This window comes from Chiloscyllium plagiosum, unplaced genomic scaffold (genome assembly GCF_037043375.1).
Source record: "Chiloscyllium plagiosum isolate Xiang-an unplaced genomic scaffold, Cpla_swu_hap1 HiC_scaffold_9, whole genome shotgun sequence".
In the NCBI taxonomy this organism is placed as follows: domain Eukaryota; kingdom Metazoa; phylum Chordata; class Chondrichthyes; order Orectolobiformes; family Hemiscylliidae; genus Chiloscyllium; species Chiloscyllium plagiosum.
Window position 1 is genome coordinate 36,340,002 of NW_028270147.1, and position 26,590 is coordinate 36,366,591.

The following is a 26,590-nucleotide window of genomic DNA, read 5'->3' on the forward strand; positions in this document are numbered from 1 at the left end:
TGGTAGTTCCTGGAATGTATCCTACTGTATTTCCAAATTTAATACCCTCACATGCTTGCTTCAATTAAGAATGCACAGATATGTAAACGCAATCTCAAAGCAAGGTGGAAGTCAGAGCAAGGGGATTAAATATCCGAAGCTCCATTCCATGATAATGCAATAATAAACTCATTAGAATGCAGGCCTTTAACAGCGTTCAATAAAGAAATGGGTTTCAAGGCAGTAAATCAAATGATTTAGCCCTGTTACAAAGTAGAACTAACAAAGCCAAATGACCTGCAGTCCATTCAAGTTGGTCTGAGCACAAAGAAATAAAAATGCAAGGCAGGGAAAGCCTATATAATTTATTAAATAAAACAAATATGTACGGTACTTTTGAACCGAAGTACAACAAAAGCTTTGTAATTCTGGTGTATGCACAAACTGACCTATACACAACAAATATGATGGAAGTAACCTGCAGTAAATAAACAGGTTTCTATTCCTGCCATCAGAAAATCCCTAGCCCTCATTCATTTTGGAATCTCTCGTAGAAGACTTCATATACAGAATATTTTGTCTCCCAAACAATACCTGTAATCTAAGGGTTTCTCGCATTTGTCCGAAGGCTTCAAACCTTCAAACATCTGTAAAACAAATACGTAAAACAATGCAATTTAACGTGGTCTGAATAACTTGTACTCAATTTCACACAGATTTCATGACTGAAGTTGAGTATAATAAGAAAGAAATCAAAATAAATCCCATTGTTAATTATTTGAATCAGTTACACTTCACAAAGAACAATTTAAGTCTTTGCAATGCTGTTTGAATGACATAAAACTATTTTTTTTATTTAACAGAAAGAATGAAAGCTTTTCACTTTGTGGGGGTGGTTTTGGAAGTGGAAAAAAGTAGGGAAATGCAGGTAATTATGGATTGAGGTCGCTCAGTATTCTCTCATTTTTGGTGATTGTCCTCATCTTGGTGGGAGCTGCAATGGAAAGCACAATCTGCTTCATACAGTAGGGAAACTAATTAGGCCAAATGAGGGTGGCTTTCTGGAATTTTCCTGTACTGAATCCAGATGCTAATTGGAGATTGCCTCCTCGTAGTAGGCTTGAGAGGGGTGGGGAGGCCCTGCTTGTGTGGGGGAAAAAAAAAGAGACATCAGGACCTCCTCGATGACCTCGAGAATGAAACCACGTATCGAATGAAAAAACTATACCTCCTCCATGGCCATGACAGCAATGACTCATTATTTTTAAGTTTTATATAGGCATCAGAAACTGCTTACATTTTGGTGTGCCCTCTTGCTCTTTCTGTCTCCAAAACACAGGCTTGCATCAGACATTCTGAGTAGCTGCCCTGATCATTTCTCCATCCAGTCTCCTTAACTGAATACAGAGGAGGTCTCTGAATTGGCTGCCTCCCACATTGCGGGTGAACATCAGATACTAAAAAGATCTGCAAATGGTCCCAATGTAGGATTCAATGTTAATGGAAGAATTTAGTACAAGATTACAATTTTGATTTCCCATTGTTCCTGCCCTTTTGTAAAAGAGTGACAGATGTGCACTTCCACCTTCCTCAGGCCTGCTGCTGACTCCAGTTTGATGGCACAATCTGACTTGGTGACCTGTCAGGCTCCAATAGTTGCCTGTGATGATGCAGGACTTTAAGTCGTGCAGCAGCTGAAAGGCAAATCTAGCAGTAATGAACTTAAAATGTTGGGAGGTCATCAGGAAGACAGCATTGAGAAAGCAAAGGTGAGCAGTGTTGTCCAGCACCTTGAGAAGGATGCATCTTATGAGGGCATAAAGGATGGAGGTGGTTAAAAAAAAATGCTATCTCCTCACCAAATTAGAAATACAAGACAGAAAATTACATAATTAACAAAATAAGTGTGCAACCTATAAAACTGAATTATTCATTTATCTGTTTCCCTGTGGATATGATGATTTTTTTTGTCATCCGTGGCCAGTTTAGACTTTGCGATTTATCCATAATCATTACCTAATCCCACATTTATCTGTCCATCAGTTCCTTTCTCGAGGATACCTAATCATTTCTCACAGTACTGTCTGAAACTTTCAGTGCCTGGCCTCTCTATAATGTGCATAAGTTTGCACACCAACAATTCAGTTAGCCTTTGAATCACCTGTGTCCCACTTGCCTTAAAAAAAAAACTGCCACCTTTTAAAAAAAATGTAGTGGTACTGGTGACTTACTAGCCCAGAGGTCTGCATACATTTTGCTGACAAAAATGAATTAATAATGCAAAGGAGATACAGGCAAGAAAGAAGCATGGCTCATGAGAGGTGTGCCACTTAAGGCAACAGAGCCTTTGCTTCAAAAAGCACGTGAAAGGTGGAGAGACAGCAGCTGAGACAATATCAAAATAATTGCCCAAGAGCTAACAAATTTCCTGAAGAGTCATAGAGATATACAGCACGGAAACAGACCCTTCGGCCCAACTTGTCCATGCCGACCAGATATCTTAACCTAATGTAGTTCCATTTGCCAGCACTTGGCCCATATCCCTCTAAACTCTTCCTATTCATAAACCCATCCAGTTGCCTTTTAAATGCTGCAATTATACCAGCCTCCACCACTTCCTCTGGCAGCTCATTCCATACACGCACAACCATTTGTGTGAAAACGTTGCCCCTTAGGTCTCTTTTATATTTTTCCCCTCTCACCCTAAACCTATGCCCTCTAGTTCTGGACTCTCCCACCCCAGGGAAAGACTTTGTCTATTTATCCTATCCATGCCCCTCATGATTTTATAAACTACGATAAGGTCACCCCTCAGCCTCCGACGCTACAGGGAAACAGCCCCAGCCTATTCAGCCTCTCTCCATTGCTCAAATACTCCAAACCTGGCAACATCCTTGCAAACCTTTTCTGAACCCTTTCAACTTTTGCAACATCCTTCCAGTAAGGAGGAGACCAGAATTGCACGCAATATTCCAAAAGTAGCCTAACCAATGTCCTGTACAGTTGCAACATGACCTCCCAACTCCTGTATTCAATACTCTGACCAATAAAGGAAAGTATACCAACTGCTTTCTTCACTATCCTATCCACCGGTGACTCCACTTTCAAGGAGCTATGAACCTGCACTCCAAGGTCTCTTTGTTCAGCAACTCTCCCTAGGACCTTACCATTAAGTGTATAAGTCCTGCTAAGATTTGCTTTTTCAAAATGCAGCACCTCATATTTATCTAAATTAAATTCATCTGCCACCTCTCAGCCCATTGGCCCATCTGGTCCAGATCCAGTTGTACTCTGAGGTAACATTCTTCGCTGTCCACTACACCTCCAATTTTGGTGTCATGTGCTAACTTATTAACTGTACTTCCTATATTCACATCCAAGTAAGTTATATAAATGACAAGAAGTAGCGAAGAAAAATGTTCTAGATCACTTTGAGCAGACATACCTGTGTGAACACAGCATTCTTACAAGAGGGATCAAGGGAGGGATTATTCCGGTGCTCCATAGCAACTCGCCGATTGATGTAGAGCTTTGGCATGACATTGGGCTTGTTAGTCTCTGAATCCTTGAGGCATTGTGTAATCAGAGCTGTGCGCTGTTTTGATAGCAGAAGGAACTGCTTGATATGCTGAAACACAAAATGCTGGTATCAATCTGTTATTTTTAACAAGTGCTAGGCAGAGGTTGGTTTGGTTACATTTTGCACATGCAGCAAGTAAATATCCAACGTCCTGATTTAATGAGCAAAAGTGCTCCTGGTGTCCTGATACCCACTCCATCTCTTTCAAAATATCAAAAAGAAGGTTACATCTTGCATTATCTGGTCTTTCTTTTCATTTTTTACTTCTGCAATCTTGATTCTCGTAAAGTAGTTACATATTTGCCAGCAAAACAGTAATTACAACTCAGAAATAACCCAATGCTTGCAAAAAAAAATCCGACTGCCCAGGTGATAGGATGAGGCTTAAATAAATGCAAAACCTTTCTTTAGAAAAGTAAATAATTTCAGTGCTGCATGCAGGTCCAACTTACATACTTTGGGTCACATACAACCTCTGAACCTGCAATTCAACTGCACCAACTGTGGCCTAATTGCACATAAATTTTACACTTTTGTCCTGTTTGAATTTTACAGGCCTGGAGGCTTGAAAAGGGCTGCTCTTCGCAAACTCTATTTATGTAGTGAATAAACTCTAGATTAAAACAAGAAAAATTTGCTTGTGCAAGCAGCATGAGGAAAGAGGGATATGTGGAAATTAACTGGAACATCGATGTAAACTTTCTACGTGGCACTGGAGAAAGTAATAGCTGTTAACTATTCATTTGTCAACACTTCCTATGTTGCAAACATCAGTATTGCATTCCAGCATACAAGATAATTGCTATTTGGAATAATTTTTAAGCGCCAAACTCCAGAAAGGACTGCTTTCCAAGCAGTCTTGGAAAGCATATAATTCTGGTGAGTCAAGCAGAATGATAAAAAGATTGCAAAATCCTGGCTTATATTTTCTTCAGTAACTCACCTTTAACTGACCAAATGACCCAACTGTGTGATCCCAGGCTGGAACAAGATAGTGAATAAGGCTGTCCAAGAGTTTAAGGAATCTGGAGAACAATAATGCAACTCATGAACATATCAGGTTGTTATGGTATTATCCTTGAACATTTTTTTAAATTAAAGGCTTGATCATAATCGGAAAAAAATTAGAACATAATCTTTCTTTTAAATCATTCTATTGTTCTACCAACTTATTCCTATTCAATTCTATACAATTATTCCATTCCACTCAAATTTTACCTGGGAATGCCGAAAATGGTCAGCCAACAGTAAGAATAATTGATTCTTGTTAAATTATAATGACCTCTTATAAATTGCAACCATTCTTATTACTTTAGTTACCTATAGTTTCTTATTTTGAAAGTTGATTTTCAAAGTCAAAGTTGCATTGCAGTGTTGCTTGCTTGCAAAATGAAAGGCTTGTCAGTACAGTTGTAGTGCTGGTTTTGAAATCACACGATTTTTCTTTGAAAAACAGCCACCCTATCAGGCACTTGGATCGTCATTTAATGGGTTGTATAAAAGACAATGCATCCAACAATACATTGGAGAAGTATACCCTACACCTCTGAGGTATAATTTCTTTTGAAAGTGTTTTACACACACTTTTAATTGTACAGATCTTAAACATTGCGAAAAGAATACAAATTGAAGCTTTTTATCTTGCACACACAGGACCCAGTTCTTCATAGCCAAAAGCAATTTGTACATCACTGCATCTTTTTCACAGAGGAAAATGGGCTATGGAGATTACCAACCTGCTGCAATGCCCATGACAACACTGACTTAATCAGCATCTACCCACTTGATTTAAAGTTCAATTAATTAAGATAGACAGTTAACAATTTCTGTTTTATCTCCGTAGCAACCAATCAGTACCCTCTGCTCATGCAGTGTAAATTGGTGTTCCTTCTCAAAATTTGATTTCTTGCATTCTAGTCCTGAAGTATGCAAAATGAAAAACTTCAACTTTGTATCCTTTTTAACAATGATTAAATTCTGTACTACTAAGTAAATATTTATTCTATAGAATGCCATATTCTATCAAAATTATAAGTGAAAGAAAGGATTAATACAGAAAGGATTAATAAGGATCCACCATGGGTTAGTACATGCCATTTATCAATGCCACTTTTGAACTAATTGCTAGATTTAGCAGAACAAAGTTGAGGGAAAGAAGGAAAGCATACTTTTAAGTGAACTTATATGTAAAGATATCTTCAAGTCTATTAGTTATTAACTAAGCACAGCAAACTTTAATTTAACTGGCACCTCATGAACCAGCACTCTCAATAAACCGGGATAAATTATATACCTGATGTTTACTACATTATCATGATCTCCCCGATGTTTGTGTAATAAGTTGAGAGTACAAGTGAGAAGGCTCTCACTCGCACTTAAGTTTTATTTAAGGCAAAGTTTCATTATTACTTAAGTGATAAACAAAGTCTAATGTTGATGTGCATACCCCTGCATTAAGTTCCTATTACGTAGTGTGTGTTTTTACATTGATTATGTGGACCTCTTGGTCAAACCGAATATTTGATCAACTGGCACACTCCTGGTGCCATAGATGTCAGTTAATAAAAAAAATTGCTTGCAATGCCATAAGAAGAATATACTTTTAACTAAAGTATTTGACTACGCCCATCACATATTATTTTGTCCTGCTTTAGTTTACTCTCTGACCGAGCTGATAATGAGGTAACCTGATTTGGAGTTTCTGAATTCTGCCTTTACGTAATCCTTCAAAAATCTTTCAGCCAGTTGACAATGGGAAAAATGAAGACTTTCTTACATTCTAGAACACAGTCAAACTTTATCTGTTCAAAATCTCTTCCAATGCATCAAGTTTTTTTCCAAATTTGCTGAATATAAGTTATCAAAATACAATTTATCAAAATGCATTAACTGGAAGTAAAACTGGATGTCAGCATGCATTCTTACTTCAAGGAAGTCCAAATATAGATACATACCTGTGGATTACTACAGCTCTTCTATATAGAATGTCAGGATTATGTCCCTCAAGCCGTGGATAACGGACTAGGTTTGCAGCTTGAAACATATCAACGTTTAGTCCTAGGTCTCTTTCCCTCGAAGATCTGATCTTAATGCCATGTAGTCGGACATCTATTCCTCCTTCTATTGGAAAATGTTAAAGAAAGACTTAACATTCTTATAAAAGCACAATTCACTTGCATCTGCTTCACAGTGGAAGATTACCTTTTTGGACAGTTATTTTGAGGCAATTTGTTCATCAGAGGCAGGAATCTGTTGTTCAGTAAGAAATTGCGGCAATGTTGCCTGTACAATTGATTTTTACTGAATGCCCAGGTGAATACGTACTATTTGTGGGGAAGAGCAGCTAAGGGAACTACAGTTGGTCAGAGCTGAGAATTATCTTTTCCTTTTCCACTCTTAGTGGAGGCTGATGAGGGGCTGGGAGGATTCATACTGACAGGTACTATCTGGGTGTTATCAAATCATACAGTATGGAAACAAAGCCTTCAGTCCAACTAGCTCAAGCCAACCGTTTCCCAGAATAAACCAATCCCACTTGCCTGTGGTTTGGCCCATATTCCTCCAAACCTTTCCTATTCATACACTTATCCAAATGTCTTTTAGATGTTGTAATAGCAATGTAAAACGATTCTCCTGGGGTACTCTAATAATTCAGATAATGAAGTGAAGTGTTTACTCAACCAATTCAATCCTACAGGCTGTCTACATTTAAACACACGATCTTCAAAGCCTCACCTTTTTTGGGAATGCCAGTTTAGTCAGCATCTCTCACCAACAAGTGAGACATTTGTCAATGTGATGAACATTACCTAAATAAGTTACTGTTGTTACAGAGAATCTGGCAATAATTTACAGTGGTATTACTTATGCTATTCCTGTCAAGAAGAAAATCTCGTACTTCAAATGCATACAGGTGACTTGCAACATCGTGACTTCACTTTTCAATCACAAATCTACCAAAAGCAGCAAAGTGATTGACACCAAAGTCTCAGTCAACTTCAGAGTAGCTGCGAGAGAAGATAAGAGGGTGTCTTGTGTTTTCCTTGTTGTTCTCTTACTTCTTAGGTAGTCCCCAGTGTTGAATGTGACTTGGTTCCATTCTGGAAGGGATGGGTTCTGATGTGGATGAATAATCCAATCATGCCTCAGGTGAGGCAAATGGTGTTTCAGGAGGCAGGTGGGTGAGACACTCCAAATTCTGTATTTCTGCTGCTTGTATTTGGCCTCAAATTGTTCAACGCAGTGACATGCAAAGTGGTTGGTGTCTTTGCGAATGTATGTTTTCTAGTTTGCGTGGTCTAGGACAAGCAATTCCCACATGTCGGTGGCAATGTTGCCTTTGTTTAGGCAGAATTGTGGGCTGTCTTTGTAGTGTTGCTTCCTGTGCCCTCCTAGTGATAACGTAGCATTGCAGAGCTTGGAGCAGAACACTTGTTTAGGGAGTCATGTGTCGGGTGTATTGACAATGTGCCCTGCCAATTGCAGGCCAGTCGTGCATGACCACTGCCCCAATACTAGTGATATTGGCCTGGGAAAGGCGATCATGTCGGTATGCCTATCCTGCTAGTGGACTTATAGGATATTGTGAAGATAGTGATAACTGTCCTGCGATTTGAAATGACTACTGTACATGGTCCATGTGGGGTGGTGTGTGTGTGCACACGCATATATATTATACGACTGGTCTGTAAACCCTGTGAGCTTGGTGCTATGTATAAAGGTCTCAGATGTCAAGCACTGTTTCTGAAGCATCTGAAGGCTGCACTGGCCCATTAGAGTCAATGTTGGATTTCATCATCAACGTCTGTTTACACCAACAGGAGGCTCCCAAGGGATTTGTTGTACACTGAAAATTATGTCCATTGTGCCTCTTGATGGACTGAAGACACATGGAGACTCAGAGGAGTGTTTCTGCCACTGGGATAAGGCAATTGAGGAGAATTCTCACTATAACCTTTCCCATGGCAGAGAGTAGGGAAATCTGTCTGTAATCTTCACAGTTGAACTTGTCTCCTTTCTTGAAAGTGGTCACAATTAGTATTCCTGACATTTCCCGGCATTACCTCTTCCTTCTAGAAAAGGGAGACGAGGTTATCGATGCATACCAAGAGTGCCTCTCTGCTGTATTTTAGTATTTCATTGGGGAATTCATCTGTGACAGAAGGCTTGTTTTCCAGCTGTTGAATTGCTTTTTCAATCTCAGGGCTGTTGAGGTGTGCTGAGTTGGCAGCAAGTAGTGTGGTCAGGGATGGTGCATTTGCATTGAAGGCTGCATCTTAGTCAGCAAGTCTTGAAGTGCATTCTCCAGTGGGTGCTGATGGCCTTTGTGAAAACTGTCCATTTGTGGCTCTCATCAGAGTAGGTCCCAGGGTACTTGGACTGTAGATGATTTTGATTGTGTAAACAGCATGACTGTCAGAGGGGTGCTGAGTCTCCTGTGCTCTTTTCACCCGTCTATTCTTACGTCATGGTTATTTCTTGCATCTTGGCATTTAGTTGCCTGTAGGCTTGTACCCTCTTGTTTGGATTTTTATAAAGCTGCCACTTCAGGACTGCATTGTGTTTACAATCTTGGAGATCCTGGATCTCCTAATTGCTCTGTTCAAACCACTCTTGATGCTTCCTAGTTGAAAGGCTGAGCATGTCCATACAGATGCTGCAACAAGGTACTGTAGGTATTCCACAGCTCTGGCACATTGGTGATCATCAGGTTGACTGGGAAGCACCACATCAGTAGGTCATTAACATTGAGTCTCTTGTGGCAGAGTTTTGTTTCGGGACCTGGTTGAGAATGGTAGAGTGGATTAGTTGGTAGTCATTCCAACAATCATTGGCCCCTGACACTCTGTCGGTGATGTAGACATATTTGCAGTTCCTCATTTAAACACTGACGTAGTCTATTAAGCGTCAGGGTTTGGAGCGGGAGTTGTTATGAGGTCATGAGCTTGTCTGTCTGACAGAACAAGGTGTTTGTTTTGATAAGGTCATGGTCTAGGCACTTTATGAGGAGGAGGAGGATTCCAGTGGAGTTTGTGTTCACTACACGTTCCTGGTCTAACACAGCTTCCCAAAGGTTTGGGTACCTCCCAACTCCAGGATCAAAGTCACTGATGAGAAATAATTTGTTTCCCTTAGGGACGTGGGACAACATTTCTTATATAGTCTTCATGTCTCTGCTATCATTCAGGCAGGTGGTGATGGGAGTCCAATAAATATGAACTCAATGTGGAAACAAATCACACTTTGTTCTCCTTCAGCAATATTAAAAATATATAACTCACTTTCAAAACGCTTTCTCACTGTTTTTGAGCACTTGGTTTTGGTATTGCTGAAGGATATATGCCATTGAAACTCTATTTTGCACACATTAAAAGAGATTCAGGAACGCCAAATTTCAAAGGCCGTAAAAATTTATACAGAGTCGGAAAAGAATGCCAATTCATTGAAAAGTAGATTCTGAATGGCCAAGGTATTTCCAATGGTTAATGCTCAAGCGAACATGTCACCCAGGGCTTTGTTTATTTCAAAGAAATCTGCATTATTTGGATTTTTTTTCCTGCAGGGGCCAGGTTCCTGCATGTGGAATAATGAAGATGGGGGAAACAATGCTTCCCTTGTACATTCACCATGACAATACTTTGGCTAATTAGAGGTGACTTGCCAACTGAAAGGGATAAATAATTTCACTTAGAAGTTTTTTTTTCGTAAAAATGTGAGCAGAGCTGAAAAACAGTAGAAATAGAGATTCAGGTAAAGATAAAACTAGGACAGAGCGCTAGGGCTGGGAGCATGTGATAGAAAAAAATGCAGGCTAGGCTGCACAACTAGCAAGAAAAAGATGGCCTTGGATGGATGTCTGACGGATGCGTGGATTTGATTATGGGCTAGACAGATGAGCCAATAGACTATATTGCAGGTCTGACCTGCGCAAATGGTATAACCAAGTAGTTTTACAACCTTGTGCTCACTATCTGGCCAGTATGAATGGGTGGCAGTGAGTAAGGGGAAGAGACAATATCACTACTAAACTGACTATTTTGGATTTGGACGAGGGCTAAAAGCAGGGAATAAAAGGGTTAAATAATCTGACAAGAAAATGCTGGCAAAGTCGAAGAATCTATGACATCATCAGACTTGGGTGAAGGGCCAGATCAGGGAGCAAATATAGTAACAAGGAGGTAGCCTAGACTGCATTGTTCAGCAGTTTAATTTAGATAAATGCATATTGGGAAAGCAAATCTTAGCAGGACTTCTACACTTAATGGTAAGGTCCTAGGGAGTGTTGCTGAACAAAGAGACCTTGGAGTGCAGGTTCATCGCTCCTTGAAAGTAGAAATAGGATAGTGAAGAAGGCGTTTGGTATGCTTTCCTTTATTGGTCACAGTAAAGGAGTTGGGAGGTCATGTTGCGGCTGTACAGGACACGGGTTAGGCCACTTTTGTAATATTGCGTGCAATTCTGGTCTCCATCCTATCGGAAAGATGTTGTGAAACTTGAAAGGGTTCAGAAGAGATTTACAAGGATGTTGCCAGGGTTGGAGGATTTGAGTTACAGGGAGAGGCTGAACAGGCTGGGGCTGTTTTCCCTGGAGCGTCAGAGGCTGAAGGGTGAACTTATGGAAATTTATAAAATCATGAGGGGCATGAATAGGGTAAACAGACAAGGTCTTTTCCCGGGGGTTGGGGAGTCCAGAATTAGAGAGCATAGTTTTAAGGTGAGGGGGGAAAGATATAAAAGGGATCTAAGGGCCACTGCTTTCACACAGATGGTGGTGTGTGTGGGGAATGGGCTGCTAGAGGAAGTGGTGGAGACCAGTACAATTGCAACATTTAAAAGGCATCTGGATAGGTATATGAATAGAAAGGGTTTGGAGGGATATGGGCCGGGTGTTGGCAGGTGGGACTAGATTGGGTTGGGATACCTGGTCGGCATGGACGAGTTGGACTGAAGGGTCTGTTTCCATGCTCTACATCTCTATGACTCTAAGGATGGGCCTTGGATGGATAAAGAACAATGTCTAATGTATGTACCTCAGGAACTTAGTGAAATGACACCAGAACCTCTGTTTAGCACGTGAGAGCAAATTGACGAGATTTGAGTTGAGTCAGGATATGTATACATGATTTAACGTGTGCACAAGGAATGAGTATGATCTTCAAGTGATGATTTGGAGATCCCGGCGTTGGACTGGGGTGTACAAAGTTAAAAATCACACAACACCAGGTTATAGTCCAACAGGTTTATTTGGAAGCACTAGCTTTCAGAGCACTGCTCCTTCATCAACCAGCTGATGAAGGAGCAGCGCTCTGAAAGCTAGTGCTTCCAAATAAACCTGTTGGACTATAACCTGGTGTTGTGTAATCTTCAACTAAGGTTGGTTTTCCTATGTACATTTGTATAAGAGACTGTAACCTGTAACAGAGTCTCATGCTGACGTGTCAAATCACACCATTACACAATAAATAAGCACCCTTTTCTCATGCAGCGTAAATTGTGATTCTATCTGAAATCTGGTATTCTTGCATCTTTCCTAATGAATGCAAGATGAAAAGTTTTGAAAGTATGTTTCTTTTTCAGCAATAGACAAGATTTGAACTATCAACTGACTGTTTTAGCCTCTCAAATTGTGCAACACTATCATAATATAAATTAGCTCATCTTACCATGAACAGTCCTGGAGTTTCTTTTACACTAACCTTCCCTCCTCAATATTGTTGTCATTCAGGCAGATACTATATTCATAGCTTTAAAGCAAATAAACAAACAAAAAGCAGCCACAATTTTCTCTTTTGTTTTCCCTTTCTTCTCTGTGTTATGCATTTCAAGATTTGACAGGAAATATGGCTACTAGGTCTTAGAGATTCCAGAAATGTCATTTAATTTGAATCCTACTACCCCTGCCATCTTGACACACTAAGGATGCCATGGAACAAAACATAGAAATCCATTAACTATAAGAGCCCAACTTTATTTTTAGCTGAACAGGATCACTGTCCGTTTAATCTTCATTTCCCGGACAGCATTTTATTATTGCTTTTCGGTTGGCCATCAATTTCACTCTCCTCTCTTCAATAAACTGGAGGACTTACCTACACATTCTATAATCCGGATTTCAATTACCGGAAGGTGAACCATCATATCCTCCAGAATACACAGATCACCAACTAAAGTTCTGGAAAAGAATTGAAACACTTCATTTGTCAAAAAGGTTCAAATACTGTAAATGTTGCAAGTTTATTTCTAGCACCTTGAGACAATGAGCTCGAATGTTGAAAGGTACTAACATTTTTAAAGTTGAAAGGTTACCCACTTTTCGTAGAAATCTTAATGGAGGTAGAAAATGCCCACTTCTACTCTCTTTATTTAAAATCCATTACTGTATAGAATTGAAACCAATTTTTTATCCTTCACATTGTAGTGAGCGGAGTAAGCCAAAGTAATGACTGAACAATTCTTTCGAGCACACCTCTAGGGGCAAGGATTTGGGAGAGGAAGAGACGAGATGAAGAATGAAGCTGATCATGAACAGAGGTGCTTCGTGCTTGGAAAATAATTACAAAGGGAATGGAAAGGGAACAGGAAATACAATAATAAACAAACATTTATCTGGAATAGCCCAGGTCAAAGTAACAGCAACAACACACAAGCACTGGTGATGATTACCAGTATAACATTCAAAACATTATTGTAAATATAATTGCAACAGGCTTGAAATACAAAGACATTCATGTTATAACTGGGATTCTCGGGCGCTCTTGTTTACTATAGTCAGTTTTAAAAAAACAAATTTGACAGGTAAATATTATCTTACTCTGTATTTTTTGATACTTACTCATCAACTGTGATTTCGTTCAACTTCTTTAAATTATCTCGATCACCACCAAACACGTGAATTATTTTTGGCATGTAGTTATCATCTGTTGCATCTACAGAGATGAATAGCTTTCTACGAAAAATAAGATGTATTCAATTAATTATAGCAAAATAATCCCTTGGTACTTTATCCATGTACCAGCTGTTCAGGATAATTGAATTTCACAAGTGTATATTTTGTAATTAACCTCATCTGCATATTCAAATAGGGCCTAATTTGCTTACATGAACAGTATCTGATAAAGTAATTTGATTTTTTTGGTTTCCTTTCCTTGTTAAAGTCTTTCCATGATATACATTTTCGCCACCTCAGAAAGAAACTGAGGAGAGCAGCTTGAATAAGGATGTTTCAATTTGTACACTCCTTCCTCTTCATTTAATGATAGGAGAATCCAAGGTAGGGCTGAGGTGAACAAAAGGATTATCACTTTGGTTACCATTTGCTTTCACTTGTGGTGGAATGCAATGGAGCAAGACTTCATGCTGTCATGGATTCCCTCCATCAATACAAAATTCCTTTCAACATACAGTGAAGAGAGTGTATAAGAATCAAGTGGGATGGGGAAAGAGTGGGAGAGAGAAGTGTTTGCAAGAGTGAGTAAACAGCACAGAAAGAAAATGAGAGGATCAAAGGTTCTGCATAATAGATTAAAACAAAAGTTGGAGCATGTAGAGTCAACAGGCAAGTCAGCAAAATGGTTGACTGGATAACCGCAAGATAACTGCAACAGACCGGTGAGCCTGACCTCGGTGGTGGGCAAGTTGTTGGAGGGAATCCTGAGGGACAGGATATACATGTATTTGGAAAGGCAAGGACTGATTAGGGATAGTCAACATGGTTTTGTGCGTGGGAAATCATGTCTCACAAACTTGATTGAGTTTTTTGAAGAAGGAGCAAAGGGGATTGATGAGGGCAGAGCAGTTGATGTGATCTATATGGACTTCAGTAAGGCATTCGACAAGGTTCCCCATGGGAAACTGGTTAGCATGGTTTCATCTCACGGAATACAGGGACCACTAGCCTATTGGATACAGAACTGGCTCAAAGGTAGAAGACAGAGGGTGGTGGTGGAGGGTTGTTTTTCAGACTGGAGGCCTATGACCAGTGGAGTGCCACAAGGATCGGTGCTGGGCCATCTACTTTTTGTCATTTACATAAATGATTTGGATGCGAGCATGAGAGGTACAGTTAGTAAGTTTGCAGATGACACCAAAATTGGAGGTGTAGTGGACAGCGAAGAGGGTTACCTCAGATTACAACATGATCTGGACCAGATGGGCCAATGGGCTGAGAAGTGGCGGATGGAGTTTAATTCAGATAAATGAGAGGTGCTGCATTTTGGGAAAGCAAATCTTAGCAGGACTTATACACTTAATGATAAGGTCCTAGGGAGTATTGATGAACAAAGAGACCTTGGAGTGCAGGTTCATGGCTCCTTGAAAGTGGAGTCGCAGGTAGATAGGATAGTCAAGAAAGCGTTTGGTATGCTTTCCTTTATTGGTCAGAGTATTGAGTACAGGAGTTGGGAGGTCATGTTGCGGCTGTACAGGACATTAGTTAGGCCACTGTTGGAATATTGCGTGCAATTCTGATCTCCTTCCTATCGGAAAGATGTTGTGCAACTTGAAAGGGTTCAGAAAAGATTTACAAGGATGTTGCCAGGGTTGGAGGATCTGAGCTACAGGGAGAGGCTGAACAGGCTGGGGCTGTTTTCCCTGAAGCGTTGGAGGCTGAGGGGTGACCTTATAGAGGTTTACAAAATTATAAGGGGCATGGATAGGATAAATAGACAAAGTCTTTTCCCTGGGGTCAGGGAGTCCAGAACTAGAGGGCATAGGTTTAGGGTGAGAGGGGAAAGATATAAAAGAGACCTAAGGGGAAACTTTTTCACGTAGAGGGTGGTACGTGTATGGAATGAGCTGCCAGAGGATGTGGTGGAGGCTGGTACAAATGCAACATTTAAGAGGCATTTGGATGGGTATATGAATAGGAAGGGTTTGGAGGGATATGGGCCAGGTGCTGGCAGGCGGGACTAGATTGGGTTGTTTCCATGTTGTACATCTCTATGACTCTATAACAGAAAGCGAGGTAAGTAATAGCTATTTATAGTCGCAAAAGTTATGAAATTTGGTCCCACAAGGTTCTGTGCTGGGACCAGAGTTATTTGTTTTTATATTAACAATTTACAATTTAGAACCAAGAACAGGGAGAACATAAAATATACAAATCACTAAGTTGTGACATAAGAGAACAAGGCCATTAACGAAAACCAAATAATACACGAAGGTTTATTTCAAGAGGGTTATAATTGAAAAGTAGACACATTATGGCAAACCTCTAATGAACTTTGGTTAGACTACACCTTTGTGTAAAGTATTTATTATAATATTATAATGAGAATAGATGTGTGAAAGATTTACAAGGTTAATCAGGAAAGCAACAGCAAGCCCATTCTCTTTCTTCTTGAAAAGAGAAGGTATGGATGGCCTACCAGAGGTATTTAAAATTTAGAAAGGTCATCATCGATTAGATACAGAGAAAACACTTCCTATTTTTATGTACGTGTGCATACGTGAGGGGTAGCAAGATAAAGGACCATTAAAAAAGATGGTCTTAAAGAAATCAAATAGGCATCTCAAGAAAAAAAATTGCCTAGAGAATGGAACTGTATCACAGGGAATAGCTGATGTACAGTATAGCATGCATTTATAAAATGGAAATTAGGTAAGGGGAGAAGGGAGGAAAAAGTTACAAATGAGGAAGATGAGAAAAGTTTTGAGTACAGCATAAACAAGATCATAAACAGATCAGACCTAAAGACCTGATTTATTGCTGTGAATAAAAAGAAACAACAAAAGAAAAGTTATGAAAAAAGGGGAAAAGGGGAATACATAAAAGTTTTCTCTAAGCTCATTTCAGAATAGCATCCTGAGAGACTTGGGAAGACCAAACTTGCCCTTCCTCCCAACTTGGGTGCAGTGCAAGCGTAATTGCAAACAGAAACTAATTAAAACAATGTTTGATCTCTTGAAAATATATTCATATGAATTAGAATTTAGCTCTAACCTTATTCTCTGGAACATACACTTCAATCATAGATTCATTACAACTCTCTAGCCTAAGATTCAAGCCCTCTTTTCCTCAGGCTATAAATTAGCCCTAAATTTAGAGCATTTAAAGCATTTTCTTTTCTCTTTCACGAAGTAGGCATTTCAGGCAAAGCCACCATTTGTTGCCCATCCCCAATTGCTCTGGAATGAAATGGCTTGCTCGGCCATGAGAGAAAACAATCAAGAATTAACGACATTACTTTAGGTCTGCAGTCAGATGTACATCCAACTGGATAAAGATTACTAATATCCTTTAGGGAAGGAAATATGTTAAGTGGATGGAATTTTACAGCCATAAATGATACTTTCACAATTACCATCATGGAGACTAGCTTTTAATTGCAAATGCAGAGAAGTACGATGACAATCAATTTAAGATTATTAACTGGGCTCATCAGTGTGGTGCATTTGCATGTACTGGAAGCTACATATCAGGACTCTATTCTTTGCAGTCGGAGAGAGACAACGTACAGGCACTGCATCTGTTTCAACTCAACAAAATAGATGACTGCTATTTGCTAGTTCATTCCTCAGGGAAATGCCTTGACCAGAGTTGACCTGCCTGATTTAAATTGCAAATAAAGTCTGGCAATTAACTGACAGTTTACTAAGTGATAATTTCTCTATTCTCATACCTTGACCAGAGTCCATTTGCCAACCAATCAGCATTCTCATGCAGAATAATTGCTGTTTTTCCCCTTAAATTGACATTTGTATGAATTGGCCTGATGACAGCAACATGAAAAGCTTTGACAAAATGAATCTTTTCTCAAACACTCAAAATTCAAGATTTATTAGTTAAACTTAAATTCCACCAGCTGACTTGATGAGTTTTGAACCAATGCCACCAGAACATTAGTATAGGCCTCTAGACAACTTGTCCAGCGACTTTACCATAATGCTACCATCTTCCCAGAAGATTAAGTAGAAAGTAAAAATCTTACTTTATTATAGTGCCTTTCTTCATATATAATCGAAGCCAGTGATGGCCCTGATTCCCCTCACTCTCCCAGAAAGTATCATTGTCTCCATCAGTCAAACACCACACATTGGCTTCATCCTGTTAAAAATAAAATTGATGGATGCAAAAATCATCTTCTGGAAATAAGGATGTTCCATCAAAACATATCAAAACTCTTCAGTTATCTATTGGCTCAAACAACACTGCTTTCAATTCAAGAAAACAGACTGACTTTTAAAGTTGATTCATATTTAAAACAGGTCTGTATCACTTTTTCACATTTCAGTGGATGCAAATCACAGACAAGCTACACTGAGCTTAATGCTTAAACAGTAGAGTCATAGAAATGTATTGCACGGAAACAGACCTTTCGGTCCAATTTGTCCATGCCGACCAGATAGCCTAAATTAATCTAGTCCCATTTTGCCAGCACTTGGCCCACATCTCTTTAAACCCTTCCTATTCATGGACCCATCCAGATGCCTTTTAAATGCTGTAATTGCACCAGTTGCCACCACTTCCTCTGGCAGGTCATTCCATACACGCCTCACCCTCTGCATTAAAATGCTGGCCCTCAGGTCCCTTCTAAATTTTTCCCCTCTCACCTGAAGCCTATGTCCTCTAGTTCTAGACTCCCCCACCCCAGGTAAAGACTTTGTTTATTTACCCAATCCATGTCCCTCATGATTTTATAAACCTTTATAAAGTCACCCTGCAGCTTCCAAAGCTCCAGGGAAAACAGCCCCAGCCTATTCAGCCTCTCCATATAGCTCAAATCCTGGCAACATCCTTATAAATCTTTTCTGAACCCACTCAAGCTTCACAACGCCGTTCTGATTGGAGGGAGACCAGAATTGCACACAGTATTCCAAAAGTGGCCTAAACAATGTCCTAAACAGCTGCAAATGACCTCCCAACTTCTATACTCAATGCACTGACCAATAACAGAAAGCATTCACTTTTGTGGCAAAAGGCTTCTTCAACAGGAAGAATTTTGAGTAAAGGTTACCGAGAAAGATGAAGCATCAATGCTGTCCACTAGATGTTTGACACTGCCCAAGATTTCATCTTCTTTTCCTATGCGATCATAGAAGTAATGCACCAAATCCTCGTCACACTCAAATGTCCAAGTGGGAGGAACATACCTGTATCCAGTAATACACAATTAGAACATCAGGATAATCACATTTCATACTAAAAACATTTCTGATCAAAATGAGCTCCCAATCTCAACACTGCAGTTGTAGGTGCGCAGCAAAAGGATTGCATCCATTTACTGCAAAAAGAAAAAAATAGTGAAAATGATGTGACACAATAAGCTGCCCCTGTGAGTCTTCCAAGGAGAACAGCAAAGGCATGGAAGTCAACCCACTCTTCTGGTCGGAGACAGTATCATGACAATAGCAGAGATTTGAGAAAAAGAGAAAAACAAAAATATCACAGGTGTACTTTACTAAACAAAAGAATCTTGGATTTTCTATGGCCATCGATTATTTGCCTTCCAATCCAAAACAATAACATGTGGAAGCTTTCTGCAGGACATCTGCCAGCCAGCTCGTTTTGTGAAAGGAAATAATGTGGCAACTGATTATGTCACAAGTAGCCTTGTGTGCAATTAAATTAATTAATGCGCTACTGAGGAATTTTAATTTTCACTGTGTAAATTTGCATTGTTTTGAAATCAAGCTGTTTGTTCATATTGTGGTACTTTGTCATCTTTTTCACAAGTCATCTAAACTATTAAAAAGGTGTGTCACAACAGTCAGAATAGGGAGATTCTTTCTTCCCTGTAGGCAGCATCCTGGTCAATCCTCATTCTACCACAATGCACCAAAATAACAAGCCAAATTTTTAAAAAAATTACTTATTGGGACACAAATAAACTGAAAAACTATGTTGTTACCTCAGCCTTTCCACTGCAGCATCATCTCTGTCTGCGATCTTGGGTTTTTCACCCAAATAGAATGAATATTGTGCATCAACCACCTGTTCCCATCTAAAGCAGAAAATAAAAATCTCTATTCAGAATAAAACTTTAAATAGTTGTGAAAGCATAAAAGAAATCTTTGCACCATATATTAGAAGACAAATTTAAAACAATATGAGTGCATGTATTAGGTGGAAATTTGTTTTAAAAAAACTACAAATTTTCACATTCATTATTGCCATTACATCTAATTGTGTTGTTAAAAAAAAATTGGTAAAAAAAACAAATATTTCTGCAAAGTGAATAAGTTCTGAACTTTCTTCATGGATATCATTTAAATAAGCAGCACAAAGCAATAAAACTGGAGATTTCAGTACAACACAGTGAAAATACTCTGAATATGTTTACAAAATTATGAGGGGCATGGATAGGAAAAATAGGCAGAGTCTTTTCCCTGGGGTCAGGGAGTCCAGAACTAGAGGGCATAGGTTTAGGGTGAGAGGGGAAAGATATAAAAGAGACCTAAGGGGAAACTTTTTCATGCAGAGGGTGATACGTGTATGGAATGAGCTGCCAGAGGAAGTGGTGGAGGCTGGTACAATTGCAACATTTAAGAGGCATTTGGATGGGTATATGAATAGGAAAGGTTTGGAGGGATATGGGCCAAGTGCTGGCAGGTGGGACTAGATTGGGTTGGGATATCTGGTCGGCATGGACGGGTTGGACCGAAGGGTCTGTTTCCATGCTGTACATCTCTATGACTCTATGTTGGATTTGCCAAAGAGAGAAGCAGAGTACACAAGCATAGCTGCAAAGTTGAACAGCATACATTCAAACAACAATTTGCAGTTACATAGCACCTTTAACCTAGCAAAAACATCCCAAAGGCACTTAACACTTACCACCTCTAACTTTGCAATAGAAATTGCTTAATCTTTGAATTTCACAATATGAGCTTGCATTTAAACAAGAAATTGTCTAATTACTACTTTGAATGCAAACATGCAAATTAGGAGCAAGAGTAGGCCATTCAGCCACTTCAGCTGCCTTACCATTTGATAATGAGCCTTCAAAAAATTGAATCATTTTACAGACTGAAGGCTAGGATAGAGCTAATCTTAATCAAATCACTAAGCACTAAACAAAACATTTATTACCTGGGATAGCAGATAAGCCACGAAGTCTCCAGGGCTCACAAGGATTTCTCACGGGACATTTAAAGATGCTCTGCCTTAATGGGATTTGTATGTGAAATAATTTCAAAGCAAATGCCAGAGAAGCTCGGCAGTAAACATGTGTCCTTCTATGACCAGGTTCCAGGGTTTTAATTGGTCAGCAGGTGTATTAACATGGCCTGCAATTGACTGACAACAAATGGCTGAATGTTTATAACAACTGCCACTCAGATTGGTCATTAGACTCTGATGAGTTTACATTAAAAATGATGTATAAGCTATTGTTCTTTAAATTTTTATTCACCATTGGTCATAGTTTTGCAGTACACTTGTAAAAACCAATAGGAGTTCCTCAGCCAATACACGCAGAAGGATGTTTCTAAAATCTGACTGCAACTTGAAATAAAGGTTTTTGTTAAACTAAATCTTAAATATTTGCTAAAGAACCAAACAAATCTTTAAAGCCTTCAATGTAATGGTTCATTAAAGAACCTTTTGGGGCTTGGTGTCACCAAACTGACCTACTTTTGCACATTTTGGACTGAATCAAGCAAGTCAATTTTCAAACAGGGTGTCAAAAAAGGTGGGCAAATGAAGTTATCATTTGTTATCAATTTATCAAAGAGACATAATTCACACACCAATTGTTTACCAAGATCATATTGTTCATGTAAACTGCACCTCCACCAACCTGTTGAAGGAGCTCATTAACTTCTATGTCACTGAATTTAAGATCAACCATTCAGCTGCTGGGTGAATTCCTTGTAGCCTGTGGACCATCGATCCAATCCTCCTTCAAGGATCTCCCTTCCCCCACTCTTACAATAACTCACTAATTTCTCTTACCTCCTCTGCTCATGCCCCTAAGCTTATCTTGACCTTACTACTCAACTAAAGTGCTGTCATCCCCACCCGAAGTAAACTTTCTCATCTGACTTCACTTCTGATTTCCACACTAGATAGTGCCAGAATAGAACACTATCTTTACAGCACTATCCCAACCCCTTTCAAATCTTTTAACTAAAACGCAAAGAAAAAATATTCTAGCCCCCTCAATCTTTGCAAACTTGTACTTTGCAAGTGTAGAGAGATTGAGGACTGTTTAAGAGGCATTGGTAGTTTCAAACAGGAAAAAGAGAGTATCATCAGAGATGGTGAGCAGCAATTTAATTGGTAGCAGAGTATCAATTGATCATTGTTGCCTTCTGCAGACTGAGAAAGAAAATTAGCAAAAACCCTGTCATTAATGCACATTTAAAACATTTTCTACCTAAAGAAGGAGATGTCACAGAATTAAGTCATATTGATCAGATTAATTGAATTATAGGGTTGTACAGCAAAGACGTCCGACAACACATTAATTCTACACTGACTCTTTTGACAAGCCACCCTGTTAATTCCGCTCCCTGCTTGGTCCTTATATTCCAGTGCTTTTTCTTCTCCAAGTACTTATCCAAATTCCCTTCAGAAGGTTACTACTGAATCTGTTCCATTGTTCTATCAAGACAATGCATTCCAAATCCTGACTGCTTGCAGCGTAGTAAAGTATTTCATGTTGCCTCTGGTTCTTTTGCCAATCGGAATGTGTCCCCTTTTGTCAAACCTTCAGCCACTGTATCGGTTTATTTTATTATCCCAGAGTAGGGTGTTTAAGTAGTAAGACTGTGCCAACACTGTGTTTTTGAGCAAAGTGTGTTGTATTTGTTTTTAGGTAATTTCTGGGTCTGTAGATTATTAAACAGCAGCAATGCCTTTTGGTAGGGTGATGTGCTCTTCCTATCTGATGTGGGAGATCAGGAATAATCTGAATATTCCTGGAGACTATGTCTTCAGGAAGTATGTTTGGTTGCGAATCCTATCGGATGACATGGGTCAGCTGCAGCAGCAGTTAAAGGCAATGAGGAGTTTACCAGAGCAAGGGAGTGAGATGGATAGCTGTTTCAGGAAGGCAAAGACACCGTAGATACAGTCAGATAGATGGTTGACCACTAGGAATGGTAGGAGAGGTAGCCAGGTAGTGGACCAAAACAATAATGACAGAAGAGAAAAAGCTGAGACTGGTACACTAAATAAGTGCAGCAAGTCTAATAGTTAAGGCAGACAAGAACTTGGCAAAGAACAAGGTAAAATTGATAAATAAATGCATTTATTTTAATCAAGAGGCCTGATCAGTAGGGCAGAGGAACTCAGAGCATGTTTGGGAATTTGGGACTGGGTTATCAGAGCTATTACAGAAACACAATTCAGGGATTGACAGATTAATGTTCCAGGGTATGGATGCTATAGGAAATTTAGAAAGGGAGGAAAGCGAGCAGTAGGAGTGACGTTTTTAGTTAGGGATAACATTTTGGCTGTGATCTCTTGTGAGATCATTAAGTGAAGTTATATTGAGTTGAACTGATAAATAAAAAAGGAATAATCACCCTGTATTGCAAGTACCCCAAAAGTCAGTGGGAAATTGAGAAAGAAATGTGTAAGATCTCAGATATCTGTAAGAATAATGGTAGGGGGTTTTAACTTTCCAAGTATACAGTGTTACTATCATTGTGTTAAGGGGTTGAATGGGGACAATTTTTTTTAAGTGCGTACAAGAAAACTTTCTTATTCAAATTGTGGGAGAAAGAGCAATACTTGATACTTGACCTTCTGTTGGAAAATAAGGCACGGCAAATGACTGAGGTGTCAGTGGGGGAGCACTTTACTGCCAGTGATTATAATTCTATTAGTTTTAAAATGGCTATGAAAAAGGATAGAACTGATGAAAAAATTAAAGTTCTAAACTTGAGTAAGGCCAATTTTGATCGAATTGGAAAGGAATTTTCAAAAGTTGATTGGGGGAGGCTATTTGCAGGTAAAGGAATGATTGGGAAGTGGGGACCTTTAAAAGTGAGAGAATGGGAATTCAGAGACTGTATTTTCCAGTCAGTGTGAAGGGCAAGGCTGGTAGGTGATTGGAATGCTGGATGATTAGAGAAATTGAGGCTCCGGTCAAGAAAAAAGGAGAATATGTCAGGTGTCAACAGCTGATATTGAGTGAATCCCTCGGGGAGCAGATGTGCAGTAGGAGTATACTTAAGAGGGAAATCAGGAGGGCAAAAAGGGGACATGAGATAGCTTTGGCAAATAGAGCTAAGGAGAATCCAAAGAAATTATATAAATAAAGGGCAAAAGAGTAGCTATGGAGAGAATAAGGCTCCTTAAAACTCAACATGGCCGTCTATGTGTGGAAACACAGGAGATGAGTGAAATACTAAACAAATATTGTGTGTCTATGGATATGGACATGGAAGCTAGGGTACTGGGGAAATAAATAGTGATGTCTTGAAAAGAGTTCATACGACAGAAGAGAAGGTGCTAAAGGCCTTAAAATGCAAAAGGGAGATAAATACCTGGAATCTGATCAGGTGCATCCTAGAACTGTGTGGGAAACCGTTGTTGGGCACCTGAGAAATTTATATCACTGACAGCGACAGGTAAGGTACCAGCAGACTGTAGGGTGGTTGATATGGTGCTAATAATTAAGAAAGGCTGTGAGAAAAAGCTAGGGAGCAATAGACTAATAAGCCTTATGTCAATCGTGGGCAAGTTGTTGAAAGGGACTCTGAGGGACAGGATCCATTTGGAAAGGGAAGAACAAATTAAAGATAGTCAACATGGTTTTGTGCAAGGGAAACTGTGTCTCACTAACTTGACTGACCTTTTTTTTGAAGAGGTGACAAAGGAGATTGAAGAAGGCAGAGCGGTAGATGTTTGTCGATATGGACTTCAGCAAAGTTTTCAACAAGGCTCTATATGGTAGACTTGTTAGTAAGATTAGATAACATGGGATCCGGAGAAGCTAGCCAATACAAAGTTAGCTTGAAGGTAGGTGACAGAGGGTGGTGTAAGCGTTGCTTTTCAGACTGGAGGCCTGTACCAGTGGTGTGCCACAAGGGTCAATGCTGGGTCCACTGATTTTTGTCATTTATATAAATGATTTGGATGTGAATATAGGAGGAATGGCTAGTACATTTGCAGATGACATCAAAATAGATGTGTAGTGAAGAGTGAAGATGCTTATCTCAGAGTAGAATGGGACCTTGATCAGATAGGCCAATGGCTGAGGATGGCAGATGGAATTTAATTTAGATCCATGTGAAGTGTAAGGCAAACAAGGCCAGGACTCATACAATTAATAGTTGTGCCCTGAGGAGTATTGGCAAACAGAGGCCTAAGGGTGTAGGCGCACAGTTCCTTCAAAGTAGAGTCTCAGGTAGACTGGATGGTGAAGAAGGCTGGGAGAAAGTGAGGACTGCAGATGCTGGAGATCAGAGTCGAAGAGTGTGGTGCTGGGAAAGTACAGTTGGTCAGGCAGCATCCAAGGAGCAGAAGAATCAATTCTTTGGGGACGAAGTCATTTGGCATACTTGTCTTTTTTGGTTAGAACTTTGAGAATGAAAATTGGGACGTCATGTTGCAGCTGTACTGCACATCGGTAAGGCAACTTTTAGAATACTGCATACAATTCTGGTTGCCTATGAGAAGGATGTTGTGAAACTTCAGGGTGCAGAAAAGGTCTACAAGAATGTTGTTGGAGTTGGAGAATTGGAGTTATAGAAAAGAAGCTGGATAGACTGGGCTTTTTTTCTTGGAGTATCAGATGCTGAGTCTTAGAGGTTCATAAAATTGTGAGGACCATGGATAGGCTGAATAGCCAAGATCTATTTCCTCAGGTGGGGGTGCCCAAAACCAGAGGATATAGATTTAAGGTGAGAGGGGAAAGATTTGAAAAAGGGCCTGAGGGGTTACTTTTTCACGCATCATTCACTCAGCTCAAGGAAGGAGTATGGCGTTACTATTGGCCCAGTGTATCTGGGTTAGTCAGGCCAAAAGATTTGGTCAGTGTTTCAGCTTCACAAGAACAATTCAGGGAACTACAATGTACGAGTGAAGGACAGGATTGGATTCAGCTGTCATGTTTGCCCCAGTGTTCAAACAGCCTTCCTCAATATTTTGGCTCATATAGAAAATCTTCAATGAGATGTTGGCTGCATTCTTGGAACTACAACCAGAACATAAGCTCTTAAGTGTGAATAACAAGAGAACAATAATTAAAGCCTCAGCTTGACTTACTCATGTCTCAGTTAGGATGTCGTGGGATTCAGTGCCTCACATTTCTGGCATTCTATTCAACCCAGAGCTAAGCTTCGAATCCCATATTTCTCCAGCTCAAAGACCAGCTTCTCTACCTCTGTAATAACAAAAGATCCTACCACAACCAATCTTTTGCTGAAACCATATTCATTCCTTTATCACCTTCAAATTGAGTATTTCTTGTTCACCCAGCAAGTGTCATGTTCTCTATAATCTATAGCTGTCCACATCTTACATACTCATAGTCCCTACACTCAATGATCTACATGGCCTCCAGGAAATCATTCACAACCTAAAAATAAGCAAACAATTTCCTTAAACTTACAATCAGCAGATCAATTCATGGCATTCCCTCTCTAGTCCAATAACAGAAAACCTCCCTCCAAACCAAGGTGCCATTCCTTTTAGATGCATAGAAGTAAGGTGACAGAAGGGAAGGAACATTAGGTTTAGAGGGGATTTGAGGAAAACATTTTCATCCAAAAGCTGGTGGGAATTTGGAATTCACTGTCCGTAAGGATGGTAGAGGCAGAAACCCTCATAACATTTATAAATTATTTAGATGTACACTTGCAATGCCAAGGGATGCAAGATAAGTGCTGGGAAATGTGATTAGAGTAGTTAGGTGGTTGTTTTTGATCGGTGCAGACTTGATGGGCTAAAGGACCTTTTTCTGTGCTGTTGACCGCAATCATTTTCCGTATATCCCACAAAACCAGTTATATGTTCAGCCAAAGGTTCATGATCCAGAATTCCTTCCCCAAACTCATCTTGTCTAACTACCTCTGTGCTTACAAGACCTTATTTAAAATTCACTCTTTGACCTAAGGTTACCATTGGTAATATTTTCT

The 26,590-nt window shown here is 39.6% G+C and overlaps 1 protein-coding gene across 1 annotated transcript in view; it reads right to left on the reverse strand.

Annotated features, from left to right (window-relative positions):
* hectd3 (HECT domain containing 3) overlaps window positions 1-26,590 on the reverse strand; it is a 65,663-nt gene that overhangs the window by 35,195 nt on the left and 3,878 nt on the right. The window contains exons 4-12 of the mRNA XM_087990540.1: window positions 19,408-19,500; window positions 18,514-18,649; window positions 17,488-17,603; window positions 13,392-13,505; window positions 12,649-12,731; window positions 6,514-6,679; window positions 4,503-4,584; window positions 3,425-3,607; window positions 574-626 (exon numbers count right to left, since the gene is read on the reverse strand). Of these exons, the coding sequence (XP_087846666.1) occupies window positions 574-626; window positions 3,425-3,607; window positions 4,503-4,584; window positions 6,514-6,679; window positions 12,649-12,731; window positions 13,392-13,505; window positions 17,488-17,603; window positions 18,514-18,649; window positions 19,408-19,500 (1,026 nt within the window). The remainder of the gene's footprint in view (window positions 1-573; window positions 627-3,424; window positions 3,608-4,502; window positions 4,585-6,513; window positions 6,680-12,648; window positions 12,732-13,391; window positions 13,506-17,487; window positions 17,604-18,513; window positions 18,650-19,407; window positions 19,501-26,590) is intronic.